This window comes from Colletotrichum costaricense (genome assembly GCF_030867565.1).
Source record: "Colletotrichum costaricense strain IMI 309622 chromosome Unknown Scaffold_17.1, whole genome shotgun sequence".
NCBI lineage: Eukaryota > Fungi > Ascomycota > Sordariomycetes > Glomerellales > Glomerellaceae > Colletotrichum > Colletotrichum costaricense.
In genome coordinates this window covers 783,907-801,947 of record NW_026848246.1, presented here as the reverse complement: position 1 = coordinate 801,947, position 18,041 = coordinate 783,907, and the positions used below count along the sequence as shown (strand labels likewise).

General features: G+C 51.1%; 5 protein-coding genes across 5 annotated transcripts; 2 read left to right on the top strand and 3 right to left on the bottom strand.

Annotated features, from left to right (window-relative positions):
• Positions 1–68: 68 nt before the first annotated feature.
• CCOS01_13464 (uncharacterized protein) lies at positions 69–7,898 on the bottom strand (the record flags this gene model as incomplete). The annotated part of the gene is made up of 3 exons (XM_060461610.1): positions 69–1,327; positions 1,383–7,565; positions 7,631–7,898. The coding sequence occupies 3 exons, from the start codon at positions 7,896–7,898 to the stop codon at positions 69–71; spliced, it is 7,710 nt and encodes a 2,569-aa protein (XP_060308038.1).
• Positions 7,899–9,772: 1,874 nt separating this feature from the next.
• Positions 9,773–10,593, top strand: CCOS01_13463 (uncharacterized protein; the record flags this gene model as incomplete). The annotated part of the gene is made up of 2 exons (XM_060461609.1): positions 9,773–10,006; positions 10,087–10,593. Coding segments are annotated over 2 exons (741 nt in total), but the record flags the coding sequence as incomplete, so codon positions are not given.
• A 290-nt stretch (positions 10,594–10,883) lies between these two features.
• On the bottom strand, positions 10,884–12,008 carry CCOS01_13462 (uncharacterized protein; the record flags this gene model as incomplete). Its single annotated transcript, XM_060461608.1, has 1 exon — positions 10,884–12,008. One exon carries the CDS (start codon positions 12,006–12,008, stop codon positions 10,884–10,886), a length of 1,125 nt encoding a protein of 374 aa, XP_060308036.1.
• Positions 12,009–12,792: 784 nt separating this feature from the next.
• Positions 12,793–14,654, top strand: CCOS01_13461 (uncharacterized protein; the record flags this gene model as incomplete). The annotated part of the gene is made up of 4 exons (XM_060461607.1): positions 12,793–12,954; positions 13,044–13,875; positions 13,935–14,159; positions 14,212–14,654. 4 exons carry the CDS (start codon positions 12,793–12,795, stop codon positions 14,652–14,654), a joined length of 1,662 nt encoding a protein of 553 aa, XP_060308035.1.
• A 272-nt stretch (positions 14,655–14,926) lies between these two features.
• On the bottom strand, positions 14,927–16,219 carry CCOS01_13460 (uncharacterized protein; the record flags this gene model as incomplete). Its single annotated transcript, XM_060461606.1, has 5 exons — positions 14,927–15,079; positions 15,148–15,193; positions 15,256–15,662; positions 15,718–15,767; positions 15,826–16,219. 5 exons carry the CDS (start codon positions 16,217–16,219, stop codon positions 14,927–14,929), a joined length of 1,050 nt encoding a protein of 349 aa, XP_060308034.1.
• Positions 16,220–18,041: the final 1,822 nt, after the last annotated feature.

Below are 18,041 nucleotides of genomic sequence, written 5' to 3'. Positions count from 1 at the left end.
TGGGCAGAGATCATTTATTCTGTACTAAGCAAAGCCTCTGTCGTCCTACAGCAAGACTTCGGTCCTAGTCACAACGCTTCAAGTGCCAGATTCGCGTTGGTGGCATCAGTCAGGACCTCGACCAAGGCAACGATACCATCCGCAATACTTTCCGCCACCGACGGATCCAAGATGGTGTCGTCATACATGACCTTCAGTATGTGACGATCACCCAGCGACTTGGACACTTCGACGACCAGCGCGTATGGCTGGTACATGCGCACCTTCGACTTCGCCATGACAAGCCATCGGTAGCGGCCATTCGGATCATCCTTGGCTGCCGGCTCAAATGGTTGAGAGAGGAACAAGATTCGGTTACCGTGTGTCTCGCGAGATAGGCCAGCGACGCCGTAAATATCGTCAAGGCCAACGAGGCCGTTCTCGGTTACATCCCAAAAGTCGTCTTGTAACTTGGCAAGAAAGTCGTGCACCAACTCCTTCGGACCAACGGGCGTTCGGAATGGCAAGAAGTTGGCCAGTGTTCCGTTGATTGACTGAGGATCCGGCAGCGCTACGTTGCGACCGCTCAGCAAATAGTCAAAGCGAATATCCGTAGCCTCGGTCGCTGCAGCAAGCCAAAGGGAGAACGATCCTTGAAAGATGATGCTCGGAGTGACTCCAAGGCGAGAAGCTGCTTGGTCAATGTCTGTCGTCACAATATCTCTTCGCAAGCTGGCAGTGATTTTGGGTGATGGGGCCGTAGCAAGATCTCGGCCATGCAGCTGCTGATCAAAAGGCCCTAGCCCATCCATCTTTGCTTTCCAGTAACCAAGGCTGGCTGTCTTGTCTTCTGCAAAGACATGCTGAGAGAAGTCGCGGAACTCTACTGGTGGCGGTACGCTTTCGCCCCGAAGAATGGCGCCAAAGTGGTCATCAAATACGCGAAGCAAAGTGCCGTCGTAAACAGCGTGATCCATCTTGATGACAAGATCCCAAGATGCATCGCTATGGGTTATGACAGCGTATTTGATGAAGGGACGACCAAATTCAAAACGAGTCTGCCAAAACTCTTCAATGAAGCTCGAGGACTCTGACTCGGAGTCCAAGGTCACCTTGGTAACATTTAGCTCGGAGCCATGAAGTACAACTCCGACCCAGCCAGCTTCGGGTATATCAATCCAAGTCGTCCGCAGGATTTCGTTGAGTTCAGTAAGTCGAGTCGTTGCTTCAATCCACGTATCCGGGTCGATGTCCGCCGTCATGCGTCGGACAGTCTGCAGCGCCCACATTTGCGACTCTCGGCTGCCCTGTTTGAGGAACTCGGCTTGACCGGGAGGGCATGGGTACACTGGAATAGTCGTAAGCTGGCCGCCTGACTGGAAATTGTGCAAAAGGAAGCTTACCATGATCGACATCTGTATCCCATGCTATCCCAACTTCCTGGGCAGCTACCTTGATTGACGGAGGGACCTCGAAGGAGCGCTCAACCACCTCACCGCGTGCTTCTATCTTGCGCAGAGTGGAGGCCATATCCTTCAACTTGGGGGTCTTGAGAATATCAAGCACCGTTAGCGAGTAGCCTAGTCTTCGCAACTGACCCGTGAGGCTGATGGCGGAAATCGAATCACCCCCAAGCGTAAAGAAGTTCGCTTCACGTCCGATCTCACTCTGAGGGATGCTGAAGATCTCAGCCCAGACGAGTTCGAGGATCTCTTCTGATGGTGTCTCGACTGGGATAACTTGGTGATTTTCGCCAGGAGTCTCTAGCACGGACTGCGCCAAATACTCCCGGTCGAGCTCGTTAGCTAGCATTTTCAGTGCCTTGCGGTCGACTTTGCGCGAGGGCAGCTTGGGGAAAGCGTTCATGGGAACAACGAACTTCGGAATCATGTACGTCGCCAGTGAATCAAGATTCTCGCGCAGTTCAGCAAGAGAGCCTCGGAAAGTTGACGGATCCTGAACACCAGTTGGGCCAATGGCTGCAGAAGCTTCGTCAAATATGCAGAATGCGATAAGATGAGTCTTGCCTTGGATGGTAGCAGCCAATGCCACTGTATCCTTGACGAGTCCGGAACGGCGGATGGAGTTTTCGACCTCTCCAAGTTCGATGCGATGGCCATGGACCTTGACCTGATTGTCTTTTCTTCCGAGACACTCGATCTCACCCTCTGGAAGCCAGCGCGCTAGATCTCCTGTACGATAGATGCGCGCACCAAGGGAGTTGCTTTCGACGTAGGCGGCCTCTGTTAAGTCTAGCCTGTTCATGTAGCCGTCGGTCACTTGTGGCCCTGCGATGCACAGCTCGCCAACAGCGCCGTACGGGACCAAACCCTCACCGTCTGGGCTAAGGATGAAAGCCATGACAGTTGAGAAAGGAGCTCCAATGTTGCCAATGCGATGAGTGGTAATATCTGATGACGGCTCGATGCCCTTGGTCGTCACCACCATGGATGTCTCTGTTGGACCGTAAACGTTCAAGATTTTGCAGCGAGGGCTCCAAATCTCAACAACATCTGGCGTCAGAGGTTCACCACCCACTATCAGAGTCTCGAAGCCTGGCACATCTTCTGGACTGAAGAGCTTCGCGACCGTTGGCGTGATGATTGCCTGCCTGACATCCATTCGGTTGATGCATCCAGTAATGTCGGAAAGTAAAGTTTCGGTGGGCGCCATACAGAGTGTTCCACCAGTGCTGAGTGTGTTGAAGAAGTCTTGAACGGATGCGTCGAAGACGTAGTTGGCAAACTGCAGAGTCCGCCAGGTGCCCTCAAACCGGCCTTCCACTTGTGCCATGCTGGTGACTGCAGCCGCGGCCGCTCGGTGAGGTACCATGACACCTTTGGGCATACCAGTGCTGCCAGATGTGTAGATCATGTAAGCAATACTGTCGGGTGTCGTGCGTGTTATCGGCGCAATGTTGGCATCGGATCCATCGCTCGAGACGGTGCTAAGCGTTTCGTGACTTGGCATGACCAGTGACTCAATGCCGTAGAGTTGCTTGACGTAGGCTCCGAATTTAGCATGCTGCGGATGGGCCACGAGGAGCTTGGCCCGTGTATCGGAAACCACAAAGCCGTTCCTTTCGTTCGGGTTATCTGGACTCAGAGGGACATACGCTCCTCCCGCCTTCATGACGCCTAGAATGGCAACCATCATGTCGACTGACTTCTCAAGCATCAGAGGCACTAGGTCTCCGGAAGAGACGCCATGAGCAATGAGAGTGTGAGCGAATCGATTCGAGAGCTTGTCCAGCAATGCATACGGCACGATCTCTTTCCCGTCAAAGTCAACGGCAATAGTGTCCGGAGTGCTGGTAGCGACCCTCTCGAATGCACTATGAAGAAGTTCTGCCTCAGGGACTCGAAGACCTGTGCGGTTGGAGAGGGTGTTGGAGACATAGTCAGTCTCTGCGTCATCCATGACTGAGAGCGACGCGAGCTTCATGTCTGGTTGACTCAGCAAGACATTGATGATGTGAATAAACGAGTCTTTAATGAAGTGAAGCCTGCGAGGTTCCATTGTACTGGCCAAACGAATGACGGTTGTAGCAGTCGCTTCCTCTATTTCAAGAACAGTGGTATCAGATCCAGACGCCCATTGAGGTCGACGACCATGTACACGGAAGACTTCTTCGGCGTTTTGCTTAGAAACACCTCCCGCATCGCTCTGACTGACGAGAATGTTGACGAGTGTGTCAAAGGCCTGGCTGGGAAGGTTCCCAGCACGCAAAGCGCCAACAACGCCAAGTTGTGAATGTCTGAGGAGCTGCGCGAATCCTGACAAAGTCATCTTCAAGTAATCTCTGATAGTGGAGTCGGGATCTGCTTTGATGCGTTGTGGCACCGAGGTCATGGTCGGACCGTCGATCTCACTTATGTCAACTACAGGAACCTCCCTTCCAGAGACGGTAGTTGCAAATGTGACATCGTCGCTCCTTAGGTGGTGGGAAAGCAAGATAGCCCAGGCACCATAGACAACCGCACCAAGCGTGGAACCGAGCTGTCGAGATCGCAGGCTAACGCTGAAACCAAGTTCAACTTCGACCTTGCTGGTCTCCTTGCCTGGGGAGTGATTCAGCTTCGTGGTCTGCGATCCCTCAAGATATTCAGACCAGAATCTCTGGCTGGTGGCGCTGTCTTGGGAGTGCAAATGCTTGACAAAGTTGCTAAAGGCTGGCCGAACTGGAGCGAATTTACCAAGGTAGACTGTTGCCACATCTTCATAAAGAAACTTGTGAGACCAGTAGTCGAAGAGCGAGTGATGCATTGTGACCACCAGGACGTGGCCAGAAAGTACTGTGGCATTCCATAGAGGGGCATCCATTTCCCACTGGCGAGACTTGGCCTTCATATTGAAGGACTCTAATAGCTCCGAAGACTCATGCCAAGGGAGTGAGAGATCATGGCGGATAGTCTGTAGGAAGGATCGTTTGTGTGGAAGAAATACCGTCCGAAGGATGTCCCGAGAACGGAAGACTTGGTCAAAACTTGCTCTCAACTTCTGAAGGTCGACCACGGCAACGTCCCAAGCCCGTGAGTAAGTATATGGGTCGGATGGCGTGTTCAAAGTTGACAACATAGTCTCCTGGAATGGCGTGGCAGGATAAGCGTCAACGATGTCGACGTCACGTTGTAAGTTGGAAGCAAGACCCAGGTCGGCAATGAGGGAGAATGGTTCGGGCTTTTCCCGGGTCCCGGCACTGAATGCCTGTGACTGAGCTGCCACAATTTGAAGGGATGCTCCCTCAAGGAGCCCACTCAGCTCGACCGAGAAGCCAGCTTTGCGCAGCTCAGAGACAGCCTTGATAGCTTCAATGGATGACCCACCCAAGTCTGTGAATGAGTGCGATCGTTTGATGACTGGTTGCTCGATCTTCAGAACGCTTGACCAAGCCGATGCGATGGCAGCCTCTGCCTTATTGGCAGCTCCGTTAACCACATCGTCGTCGCCGTCGCCAATATCCATGAGCCTAGCAAACCCAGAGGCCCCTAACTTTTCGGCAGAGTTGCGGAGGAAGGGATAGTCAATCTTTCCATTGGCATTCTTGGGAATCTTCTCAACAGGAAACCAGATGCTGGGCACCATATAGGCAGGCAAGCCCTGGTGTAAGAGCTCCCTGGCAGAAACCACCGAGCTCCTAAAGGTGATGTCGCCTGAAAGAACCAGAGCTGAAGCCAGGACTTTGCGACCATCATTCAGACTGATGCCGAGAGTGACGGATGCGGTGATGGCATCGACAGAGCGCAATAGCCGATCTATTTCTGCGGGATCAACCTTCTGGCCATTGATCTTGACTTGCATATCAGCCCGCCCCAAGATCTCAATCTGACCATCAGCAAGTCGACGGGCTTTGTCACCAGTTCGATAGAGCCTGCCGGTACCAAATGGGTTGTCGACAAAGGAGCGTGCTGTGAGCGCTGTCTCGTTGTGGTAGCCTTCAGCGAGCTGTGGACCAGCTAGACAAAGCTCGCCCGCAATTAGGAGAGGCGCAAGTTGATCTTGATCTTCATCTTGAGCTAGAACAAACGCATCTGTAGTATCGGTCGGAGAGCCGACTAAGCGGTGGTTGAAAGTCCCTCCAAGTGACAGTTGCAGCTCTTTTCCAAAGTTGAGCTGGGTACACTCACTAAGCCCATAGGTATTCCTCAGACGTAGGCCCTTCTGCTCTGACCAGATCTCAACAAGATCTCGCGAGATCTGCTCACCAACCAAGGTGATTTGCTTGAGACTAGGCACCTCATCAGGCTGTAAAAGCGACAAAGCGGACGGAGTGATACCAAGGGAGTCAACTGAGAACATTTTGATGACACCGGCAAGGTCACTATTCAGAGATTCCTGACTAGCAAGGACCAAAGTGGCTCCGTGGATAAGCGTTCCCAAGATGGTACGCTGAGCAGCGCTGAAGCTGGGGTTGTAGAATAGAAGCCACCGTTCAAGACCGTTCAGAGACTGGTAGGCCATGCCGCTCGTAGCCGCACGATGTGTGAGAACGGCACCCTTGGGCTTGCCTGTGCTTCCAGAGGTGTAAATCACATAGCAACGGTCTTCCGGGTGGATGTCGATGCTAAGATTACCCAGCTCATCAGATGAAGAAGCTGCTAAATTGTCTCCTGGAGAAGAGAGTGTGTGCTCAATGTCTAAGGTGTTGGAGAGCAAATTGACAAATTTATGGCCAGCTAAGACAGTGGCAGGTCTGAGATCCTCTACGATGTGTTCGAGGCGGCTGGAGGGAATGTTGGGATCGAGAATGGTGTAGGCCGCCCCAGATTTGAGCACGGCCAGGACTGCGATGACAAGCTCCACAGACCTCTCGGCAAGAATGGGTACGAAGGACCCCTTTTCCAGCTTGAGTCTTCTCGCGAGCAAATTGGCTTGGCTATTGAGCTCGAGAAATGTGACAGGTGCCCTGCTTTCCGACTCAACTGCGATTCTCTCAGGGAAGGCAGCGGCGGTCCTTTCAAACAGATGAGGTATAGTCGTAGGCTCTGCAGTGCGTGTTGACAGGGACTGCGACATGATGAACCGTTGCTCATCTTCAGATCCAAGATCAGAGGCTAACAGCTTGCATTCGCCTGACTTCTTCAACTTGGACGCGGCACTGACGATGCCAGCGACGAAGTGCTGCAGGACAACCTCAATTTCTTCAAGAGGGATGTAGGACTTGCACTTAAGAGTGAGTCTCAATACCTCGCTGTCGCTGATACATAGAACGACGGGGAATTTCCGAAGCCCGGGAGCAATGCACGGCGTGTTCGTCGTTTGACTATAACTGACGGCGGTTTCGACTAAACCGAGGCTTGGGGCGTGACGCTGGATCTCTTCGAGTCCTACAAAGGCATGGCGACCAGCTTGGTTGTGATAGCCGTCGAGAGTCTTGCAGGCTTCACTGATAGCCAAGCCCCCATCGCTCTCGCCATGGAAGCGGACAGGATATGTTTGATCAACACAACCAACGCAGTTGTTTGAGCCGATGAAGCTATCGTCCCGGCGAACCGTACCGAAAGTGACATCGTCAGAGCCGGTATGAGTGCTGATCACATGTGCCCAAACGACCTCAAAGAATGTCTGACGCCAAGAGCCCAGGCCGTGGTGAGCTTCAAGATCATTGAGTTGCGCTAAATCTGGCCCATTGATAACAGCGCTGACACCATGTCTACCTCTGGCGGTAGTTTGAGTGTATTCATCAGCGTGAGCACTGAATACGGATCGGGGGATGAGGCCGGACAGGGCTTCAGTCCAAAAAGCCCTGGAAGCTCCAATATTTTGTCTTTGATGGTGGAGATATCGTATATATGTGGCAAATCCTGCAGTCTCGAGGCTGGGTAGCCCATGGATTTGAAGAGCGTAGTCGAGCTTGATCATGTGCAAAGACGTTGTATCGATCAGAGCACGATGAAAGTGAAGTACCAGGCTGATGGCATCCCGCCGGCGAGTGCTCTTAACAGTCACATAAGCTGGAGTCTGATTGTCTTCATCCGGGTTCTTGTCAGGATGGTCCCATCGGATGCCCTCGACCCTGCGGAGAACTACGACCTGCGGTTGGCCTGAGTCGGTATCATTCGTGATGTAGGATCTCAGGCAGATATCTGATGAAAAGGAGAGTTTAGAGTGAGCTAGTAGTCGAAAGGATGTCAAGAGATATGAGACTTACGGTGTGAGGCTAGAGAGTTCCAAGCATTGAAGATGTTCTCGAGACCGAAGGAAGATGGCTTCCCAGCAAAAAGTTCAACTTCCGCCCATTGGACATCTTCAGTGAGAATTCCCTGCTGAATCTCCGTTGCAGGAAACCTGACTTCAACCTCTGAAAAGGCTAAAGAGCTCTCCTTACCGTAGAGCTTGTCGTGGATGCCGAAAGCAAGGTCATCGGCGCTAGGGAGGAAGAAATCCTCATGTTTTTCGATATGCCGGATTAACTGCATTGTAGCAGTCAAAGACTTGGGGTAACGAAAAGTCTAAGAGGGTGGAAAATGCAGATAATGAGATTGGAAATGCTGCAGTTCAGACGCAAAAGATTGATTGTATTTCTATAGAATACTGTCTTTCATCATTACGAGCAAAGCATCCAGCTTATAAATAAAAACAAGTCAATTCAACGCATTCGCGTTGTTATACCAAGCCCCGGAGCGTTCCAACCAACCGCCCGTTGCCCATCCGTGAATCTTGCCTCCGATGGGATTTCTCCTCAGTGATAGCATGGGAGTTCCACAAGCATACGGCTCAGGTTCTCTACATCACTATCAACCCATAGGTACCCGCGCGGAAGCGATTTTGGGCTTTGTGTGTCACAGCCTGCAGCAAGTTTCACCCAGGCTAGCCCGAGCATCGCCACATCGTCCGACTTCCGCCTGGAGAACGCATCTCGTCACTTTTCTAGACGATTGCGAATATAGAGACAAAAGTTGCCTCAAAGATCCAGAAGCTGGAAGGAAAAGATCACGAGTCGCATTTTGAGCTCCTTATGGTAAAGATATGGCGTGCTCCCTTCGACCTGCGTCCTCAACGTCGACGCCAACTTTACGACCTTGTCTCGAATCGGGCCATACGCCGACATGGATGCGTTTACGAGTCGAAATATCGGAACTATTGACCCGTCTGAAACTCCGTGCTACTTCTGACCAGGGTCGTGCAACTTTGTAGATGTGCCACTCTTGATGCGAGTGACCATCATCGCGTGATAGATTAACCAGACTTTGTAAGACGCGCAAGGTGACCCTCAGGCGTCTAGACAACTTAAGATTCCACCTCGAGTCAGTCTTTGCGGAGTTTCAGCTGATTTCTTTCCGATAAGGCCGATTCAAATTCCGTGTCCTTTGGTACTCGGCGCAGAGAATGAAAATTTCCAGCGAGGGATCAAACTTGTCTGCCGTGACAGCACTTTCGTTGCTACATCAAGAGTCACGTTCGGTGTGGAGGTGGTTGGAAAATGGCTCATTGGAACGTCGAGGAGAGACGTTCTGGACTTCATCGCGCCTGGAAATGCCTTCTTCCATCCAGATTCAATTACAAGGAATCTTCTAACGACAATCGGAAGTGAGAATCATCAATTAGTGACGAACAGAATGGCGGGAACACCGAGACCCGCTGGTTTCAGCCGTCCCCCTCAGGCTATGAAAGAAGACATCAACATGAGGAAGAGCATGCGTGGATGATACTCAGATTGATCATATGAGTCATGTCCCGTCCCATAATATCCTTTTCAAGAGATCTCGTTATACATCCAACTATCCTAGCATCTAAACTGGCATGCTATTCGACGTGCCGGACGGAAGCGCGGCAGGCGTGACGCTCGTGGCCCTTGAAGATTCCAACCCATGCTGTGCATGAGAGTCTGCTTTATAGCTTGTCGATCGGGGAGACGTCGTTAGTGACAAGAGGAATGATGTTACGTGACAGGGGCCGCCATATTACGATAATTCCGAATGGGTTGTAGAGGCAGGAAAAACATGGTCTCGCTGACAGGGTTGCGGTTCCTGAATCGATTCAGATGGAGTCTTCAACGAGAGCAAAATGTAACCCCCGCTCACACAGTGTTCGTTTGACTGTGTTCTCCGTAGCTATCCTTCTTGTTCGTTCTCCACATCAGATGAACCGGAGGCTTGAGCCGCATATTATCGAATCGCTTCAACTCAAACTCTAACAGATGACCATGTTCAAGGAGGGAATATCAAGCAGGTCATCATCTGCTCAATACATGGCGTCATTGGTGGGATGATGCAAGATGGGGAGAGAATGAGATGGTGTTGATGATAATGGCGGAAGACAACGCTCTCAACGGCGTCTAAAGACTGGGTAGTTAAAAGTTTGTTCGTCACCACGTTCTACATTCTACAACAATCAACTCGTCAACTTAGTCTTCCATCCTTCCAACTATTCACAAGATTTCAGCATTTCATCTGCGAACATGGCTTCTTGGGATGATCGTACCGTCACGAACGAGCACTTGCTGCCTTACGTTGACTCGAGCACAGCCCAGCCCGATATCAAGGCTGCTCTCCAAACTCTTCCGTTTGAGAGAAATGTTTTCAAGGTGCGATTGAGACCCCACAAACATCTCAATAGTGTAGTAGAACCTTTGAAATACCTCGATGTTGACGCCAGTAAATACAGCTTCTCGCAAACAGCAATGTGTTCTTTAAACCGTTCATGAACCTCTTGTCCTCAGCTTGGAGTGAGCAGCGACAGATTCGTTCCACTGATTGGCAGCTCATCGTTCTACGCACTGCAGCCACCTTGAATGCTCCTTACGAGTGGGATGTGAACGAGCCCGTTGCTCGTATTTTCGGCTTCACCGAAGATCAGTTTGCTGCTCTGCGCAAGGCCCACGAGCCTTTGCCGGAGGGTCTCTTCACCGCGCGTCAGCGCCTTCTGGGTCGCATTGTTACTACTCTCGGGCGCGAGAATAAAGTTGAAGAGGATACCATTGTCGAAGCCAAGAAGACTTTCAGTGATGAAGAGATTACGGAGATCTTCTACGTGCAGGGCATCTATAGTTTCTTGGCCAGGTTCATGAACAGTGCTCGCATTGACTTTGATGAACCGATCCCAGGGTTGGAGGATCAATTGCGCAAATTCAACGCCAAGACCATTGAGAAGGAGAAGCAGTATGTAGACTGAAACTGTGGGCAAAGATGAGGGCCTGCAATAGAGATGCATCATGATACTTAGTAGAATGAATCTCAATGAAAATTGCTAGTGGAACTCCCAAGGTTGCTTTTGCTCTTGATCAGCGTGTTGGACAGATTCTGTATAAGGTTTGTCACGTAAGAGTACTTCAGGCTCTAAAGACTTGCACACTCTTCCAAACCGATGGAATCATCCAACATGTACACACATGTCCCGAGCTGAATGCATGGGTACCTGGGTGGATTTGTTTGAATTCACTACCTTAATCTACACATCCAATCTCAGTGTCTCGCCAAAGTATGGGTAAACCCCAGTACGCGCTTTGCATCCCCTACTGCCGCTCCGAAGCCAGAAGAGACGGCAGCATTGATGCTCTGCTCAAAGTCGTTTCTTCCCTCGGCTGAGATCGGAACTTGGATAGTTTGCACCTTGGGTGTCACCAGTGCACCCCGAGCCAGGAGATCCTGGAACCAGAGTAGGAGAGACTCCAGTTGCGCGGGTGTTCGCTGAATGAGCTGCTCTGAAAGTCGAAAGTTGCGGAACTTGACCTCAGACCAGAACAAGAGGCGCTGCGAAAGACGCAAGACCGCATCCGCCCCGCCAAGGGATCCATAGTTCACATAAGTCCCTCCATGGGAGAGCAAAGACGCGAGTCGCTCTCCAGGCTCCCCGAAGACGCCATCGATGGCTAGGGCCACACGATTGCGGCCCGCCGCGTCGGCAAGAGCAGGATGCGCATTGGCACCTCGTGCTTGGAGATCAGACTCGGTAAGGACGGCATCAACCCCGTCTTTCAGCAGGTCGGACTTCAGGGCCTCTAAAGCGTCCAGACTGCGGTCGCGTACAATACTGACAGTATAGACACCTTTGATGCGAGCAAACTGAGAAACCAGTCGCGCGATGGTCCCAGATCCTATGTTTTGGACAATCCAATCGCCGGGCTTCAGCGCTCTCACATCCTCAACAAGGAGGTAGGCAGGCAAGAACGCCATGCGAAGGAGCGATGCACCGATGAGATCCTCCGTAGGTGAAAGGCGGATCACATCGGCAGAGTTGAGAATAGCCTGACTTCGCCAAGTTCCTAGACCATGGCGACGCGGGATGACGAGATCGCCGGGCCGTAGCGCTGAGGTCGGGGTCATCGAGGACGAGGATTCGACTCCTACAATCTCAACTCGCGCAACGCCATCGTAACCCAAAACGGGCTCGCCATCGTGGGTGTAAGATGGTTTCACGGGATATCGACCTGCAATGACCAGCAAATCTTGTGGGTTGATCGGAGAGACGAGGAAAGACACGAGAACTTTGCCAGGGTCGACAGCCTGAGCTGCACCTTCTGCCTGGGAATAATGGATTCGGACAGGCGTCGGCGAGTCAGCCATAGATTGAGACTGCGTGATGATCATGATGATTGGCTCGAGTCCGAAATCTTGACAAAACAAATGGTGTAAATCAGTTTGGGGTCCAAAACAGAGACTTGTTTGCAACTTGGAGTCTGGCAACGACGGATCTGTCCTTGTATTATGGCTATGTGGAAAGGGCAATGACATGACCTTGAAGTCTAAGTCACATGTGTTGCATGCTCATCGTTGCTTTTGACAAGCTTTTCAACCCTCACTCCGTGGGGGTCTCCCACAACACGTAAACGTTTCCAGGGCGCGATGATGCAAAGCATCCTTGACTTATACCTCATCGACAAATCTGGTCTCTAGCCCTGTCAACAGCCACATATTATTACACAGTGCAGCAGTATTAAAGTTTAGCACTGCAGCAAATCCTAGGGGTCTTCTGCGGCAAAGCCGCATCGCGGGTCCTACTTACGACGGCCCGGACCGGGGGGGCAGGCCCACTACCCGTTGCAAGAGAGATTCGCCATAGGTAGTATTCTCGATTCGCAATAATGGCACTTCCTTATTCGGCAAGCTGATTTCTAATCGCCGTGGAGTTTATGTTGACTTGCAAAGTTTTGCTTCGATCCTGTCGATAGACAGATCGTAGATGTAGTCAATTCCGCGCGTGTTACAAATACGAAGCTGCCATGAAGAGGCCTAAACGTCACAAGCTGATCTCAATCAAATTGCCAGAAAACTTCCCTCACAGTCCTCCCTCTTCTACTTACTTCTCTTGAGTTTACCACAAAGAAACTACCTCGAAGGCTCTAGAGGCTTCTATCTGGACTCACAATCCAACATGGCTGATTTGGAAAAGAAGGAGGCCGTACCGAGTCAAGAAGGCGTCTTGACACCACCTTCGCCATCGTCAGAGCCGTCAGACAAGGAAAAAGCTGTTGACACTCAGATACTCAACGGGGCTCAAGATGCTGATCCGCCACGAACTATTCACGGTGTCAAGGTATGTTGTATCATCCTGCCAGCCCCTCTCAGCCCCTTCCCGTCCCCCGAAGGCATTGTGAAAACTGAGCTAAGTTGTTTGTTCTTCAGTGGTTCCTCGTAATTTGCGCCCTCCTCTCCGCTTTATTCCTCTACGCCTTAGACAACACTGTTGTCGCCAATGTCCAAGCAAAAGTCGTCCAGACATACCACCGCGTCGATCTCGTTCCATGGCTTGGTGTTTCGTTCGCATTGGCTTCAGCGGCCACGACTCTTCCCTGGTCGAAAGCATACGGAACCTTTTCGGCTAAGAAGTTATATCTTGGGTCTACGACTGTGTTCATGGCCGCCTCCGCGCTCTGCGGCGCCGCTCCCGACATCAACTCCTTCATTGTCGGTCGCGCAATCGCGGGTGCGGGTGGTTGCGGAATGTACATGGGACTCCTCACACTGTTGTCAGTGACTACCACTAATGTCGAACGCCCCAAATATCTGAGTCTTACCGGATTCATCTGGGGCATTGGTACTGTCCTCGGTCCCGTGGTTGGAGGTGCCATCAGCGAGAGCAAAGCCACTTGGCGTTGGGCTTTCTATCTGAACCTCCTGGTCGGTGCTGTCGTGGGACCAATCTACATCATCCTACTTCCAGACTTCAAACCGCAAACTGGCGTGCCTCTCAATCAACGCTTGGCGCAAATCGATTACGTTGGTACCGTTCTGTCCATTGGTGCTATGCTCTGCGTTATCATGGCCATGAACTTTGGCGGGGTTCTTTGGGATTGGAACGAGGGCGAAAGCATTGGTTTGTTTGTGGCAGCGGGTGTTTTGATTATTCTCTTCGTCTTGCAGCAAGTCTACTTCATTGGCACATCGCGAGAGAATCGTCTGTTTCCCATGCATTTCTGGAAGAGCCGAACCATGATTTGTCTTTTCTTCACAATGAGTACGTTTCGCTCCATCCTGTTTGCCCAATCCCCGCAATTACTAATACCAGACTATCAGTGCTTGCGACTTTCGGAAGTTTCATTGGCATCTTTTACCTGCCGCTGTATTATCAATTTACCCGCGGAATCTCGGCAGTTGAGACCTCCGTCCATCTCTTACCTTTCATCCTATTTCTAGTAGCCTTCAATCTACTCAATGGGCAATTTATGGGACGTACTGGATACTACTACCCATGGTACATCGCCGGTTCAGCTCTCGAACTTATCGGCGGCGTTCTTCTCTGTAAGCCATGGCCCTATTCTTCCAACGCACGTCTATTGACCTTTGCAATCAGACATCGTCGATGAACACACCTCAAATGCTAAGATTTACGGATACACCATCATCCTAGGCACAGGCGTCGGCTGTTTCTGCCAAGCTGGATTCGCTGTTGCCCAGATGAAGGTTCAACCGAACGAGATCCCTTACAGTGTTGGGTTCATGACTGTTGGTCAAATGATCGGCATCGTCCTCGGCACGGGCATGTCAGGAGCGCTTTTTGTCAACTATGGCCAACGTGCACTGGCGCAAGTGTTCCCTGATGTCTCCGCCGACGTGATCTCCGACGCCCTCGCAGGCGTGGGTAGCGGCTTGATCGACTCGGCCTCACCCGAGGTGAGAGCTGAGGCAATCCATGGCATCACTCGAGCAATTCAATTGGCTTATGTGCCAATCATTGCTGCTGGAGCAATTTGCTTGGTGTGCAGTATTTTCATGCGCAGGGAAAAGGTCTTCTGATTTTCTCACCTGCATGTTTAAGGTCTATGCCGTTACGCAGACGACCATTAAGACTTTCGACCTTAATAACTGCGAAGATAGATGATAAAAGCCATGGGGGAGCTTGAAATGCTACACAGTATCTCCTCTGGTTCTAAGAACAAATCATCATTCATGTTGGCAATTCTAGTGCGGCGAAGCGGCAAGGTCTAAATTGATTTTTGATTCTTGACGCCTGATGCTAGCCATAACACATTGCCTTCTGCAAAAGTTGAGTTGAACAACTAGAACAACTACTGAAGGGTAACCGTTCCGGAGGTGGAGTCCTCCATGAAGATGCCGCCAAAGATGACTGCCTCCTTGATGCCAGTGGGCTGAGTCGCAGTTCCAACGGGGTTCTTCTGCAGAGAGAAGTGGTATTCGCCAAGGCCGGCGAGATCTGCAATCTGTTAGCCTGGCAGTCTCTCCATGATTGGGTAAGGTACCACTTGCCATTAGCGATAGGCTCAGTGACCTGCTTCAAAGGATCATTGGCGGTGCTGTGGAACACTTGGACGGTGCTATGGAACACGATTAGTCAAATGAACATTCACTAGAGAGGATACTGTGAAGAAGCACATACTTGGCATTGAAGTCCATTTTGATGGCAAAGTTCTCGAACTGGCCCTCGCCGAACGGTGTCGAGAAGATCTTGGCAGCCGGAGTTGTCTTGGAGTTACCAAAGACCGCGATCTCGTTGCCGTTGTCGGCTCCAGTGCGAACATCAATCTGGTGGAAGGAGAAATCCTTGGACTCAAGGTTGAAAACCTGATAGTCGTGCGTAACATTGAGGGGCTTGGTAGCGTCGCGCTGAATAGAGAAGTGCATCGTTCGGACGCCAGTGACGGCCACATCATTGAGCTGAGATCTGATGCTAGGGAGCAGATCGGCACGACGAATGTTCGCCTGAGCTTCACCACCCTTGGGGACGAAGACGGACTTGTCATCAATGTTGATGGCAAAAGCCTTGGTGTTGGTTGCTTTGTCGAACTAGTAGTTGTAAGCAACAATCAAGAATCTTTAGGCAAGTGGAGTTGATACGTACAAGTGAGGCCTGGCCTTCGGGGAAAGTGATGATGTCGCTGAAAACAAGACCTAACCCATTCTTAGCTTTGATCCGAGCACGATTAAGTAGCATCGAGAGACAACTTACCATCGCCCTTGACTACAGCACTCTTGAACACACTCTCGAGGACATTGAAGTTCTCGGGTGTCGCGTCTGCCTTGATACGCCCATCAGGTAAGACAAGAGCAGAAGTGTTCCCGGCCTTTGCACCAGCGCCACCGGCAGCGGCGCCGCCCGCAGCGGCTCCGCCAGCGGTAGCACCGCCGGCATTAGCAGTGCCGTTCTTTGCCGCACCTCCGGCAGCACCGTTGTTTCCATTCTTTTTGCCATTCTGCTTGCCCTTGGCAGCGTTGGCACCGTTGTTGTTATTGTTGGCTCCATTGCCTCTGGGCGCTAGAACAGCACCACCAATGGCGGGAACGGGGTTGGCAGCCACAGAGGCGGCCAAGAGACCAACGAGGGTAAGGAAAGAGGGCTTCATTTTGATTTATGTTTAGATCTCGAGACACTCTAGAGAACGTGAGAGTTAAGTTTCCTGGCGTATACAAACGAATGGATGCAGAGAAAAGCAATGGCCGGCACTGCGCGAAAAGAAAGTAAGTTGCAAAAGAAGAAAGCGAAAAAGAAGGTTAAACCCAAGATATTGAAGAGAGAGTGATGATTACTTTTCCTATCTGCACGGGATCAAAAGCGTTTCTCATGATGATATATGCTATCAGAATGAGCTGCCAGAGACCATCGCCATCGTTCCCATGCCATCCGAAGATAGAGTTCAAGACTTCAGACTGCATCTGTCCGCAGACTTGCGACGAAGTTTCCCCTTCTCTGACTCGAAAGTTTTGGCATGATTCTGTAGCGAAGTCTGATGTTTTAGGTGTAAAAGTCAAAATTTAGAGCCGCATTGCGACAATGCTGACACTTGCCCAGGTCCGAGAGATGGTGTGCTGGTCAAAAAGAAAAAGGAGTTCGGCCAAAGAGGGCCCCAAAGAAACTTTAATCGGGCACGCAACTGCTGGCGGAGTCTGGGGCAGTTTTCAGTCGGAGACTTTACGGTTCGGCGCTTGTTAAACAGGGGTGTGGCTTGGCAGGGGTCGAGGAGACGACGTGCTCGAGTCAATTCAGGGAGTTTTGGCCAAGAAGTTCAAGTTTCGTTACATGATGTTCACCGTCTTAGGAGGTACGGGGTCATGGTTCCATGGAGTCGGATTCGGGATCTTCGGACGATGAGTCTAAATCCTCTCTCCGCCCTACACATATTACCAACCTGTCGTTGATATTACTTGCTCATATGTTGCCTCCCACCCAGGCCGCCGGGCATTCCGAGCACTCCGCCATGCATGCTGCCCAGAGAAATACGCGCGAATTTTGCCACAGTTTTGCTTTATGCATGTTTGGGCAGGGCCAGGCCACGCAAGATGACTTGATTCACCAATTATTCTGAGAACGGGTGATGCTCTCCGTACGAGGACGCCCGTCCAGCAGTCAACGTGGAGAATTGCGTGGTGCGAATGATTCCTAGACACAGGACAACTCCACTAATATCCAAGTTCGCGAAGTGCCGTCTGAGGACCCAAAGTTCGTTCCATCGGGTTCCATCCGATCTGAAGTCCGTCTTCGTCAATAGGTTGATTGACATACAGGCCCAAGAGATCTGTACTGGCTGATCTTATGACCTGAAGTCTCAAGTTGCGATGAAACCGTCGCCCTCTGGGTGTTGTTCCTCAGAGCTTGCATGTACAATCAGTTCGGGCCTTGTAGCTCGCCACTGCGCTAGTCACAATGTGCCATTCAGACATCGCCGAGATGAAACAGGCCGATTCGAATCGCCGGTCATCGGCGTCCGCGATAATTGAGCCACAACTGCCTCAGCTTCACTCCCTGGCACTTGACTCAGGGGGATATGAGCGACTAAACAGGTTCCTGAGATGACACATTGATGTGTTATAGACAGTAGAACCGACAGCCGGCGAGGGTAATAATATATGTCAATTACCCATCCATGTTGGGAGTCAAGTCATTAAGCCAATCTCTAGCAGTTCTATGGTTTGAATGATGTGTCAAGCTCCCTATGAATTTGTGTTCAGTACATGCACAAGAGTATATGTAGTTCAAACAGTATCTGAGGTTCATATGAAGAATGAGCCTTGCCGTTTAGATCTGTCTGTAGATGCAGGAAGCCACCTCAATCACGGGTGTCTTCCGGTAGTAGAATACACCACTGTCTCATGGCAACAGAGCCTGCGTGTAAGCAAATGATCGGTGTCACATGCCATATGTTCAAATGCTATTCATTCTCAATTAGA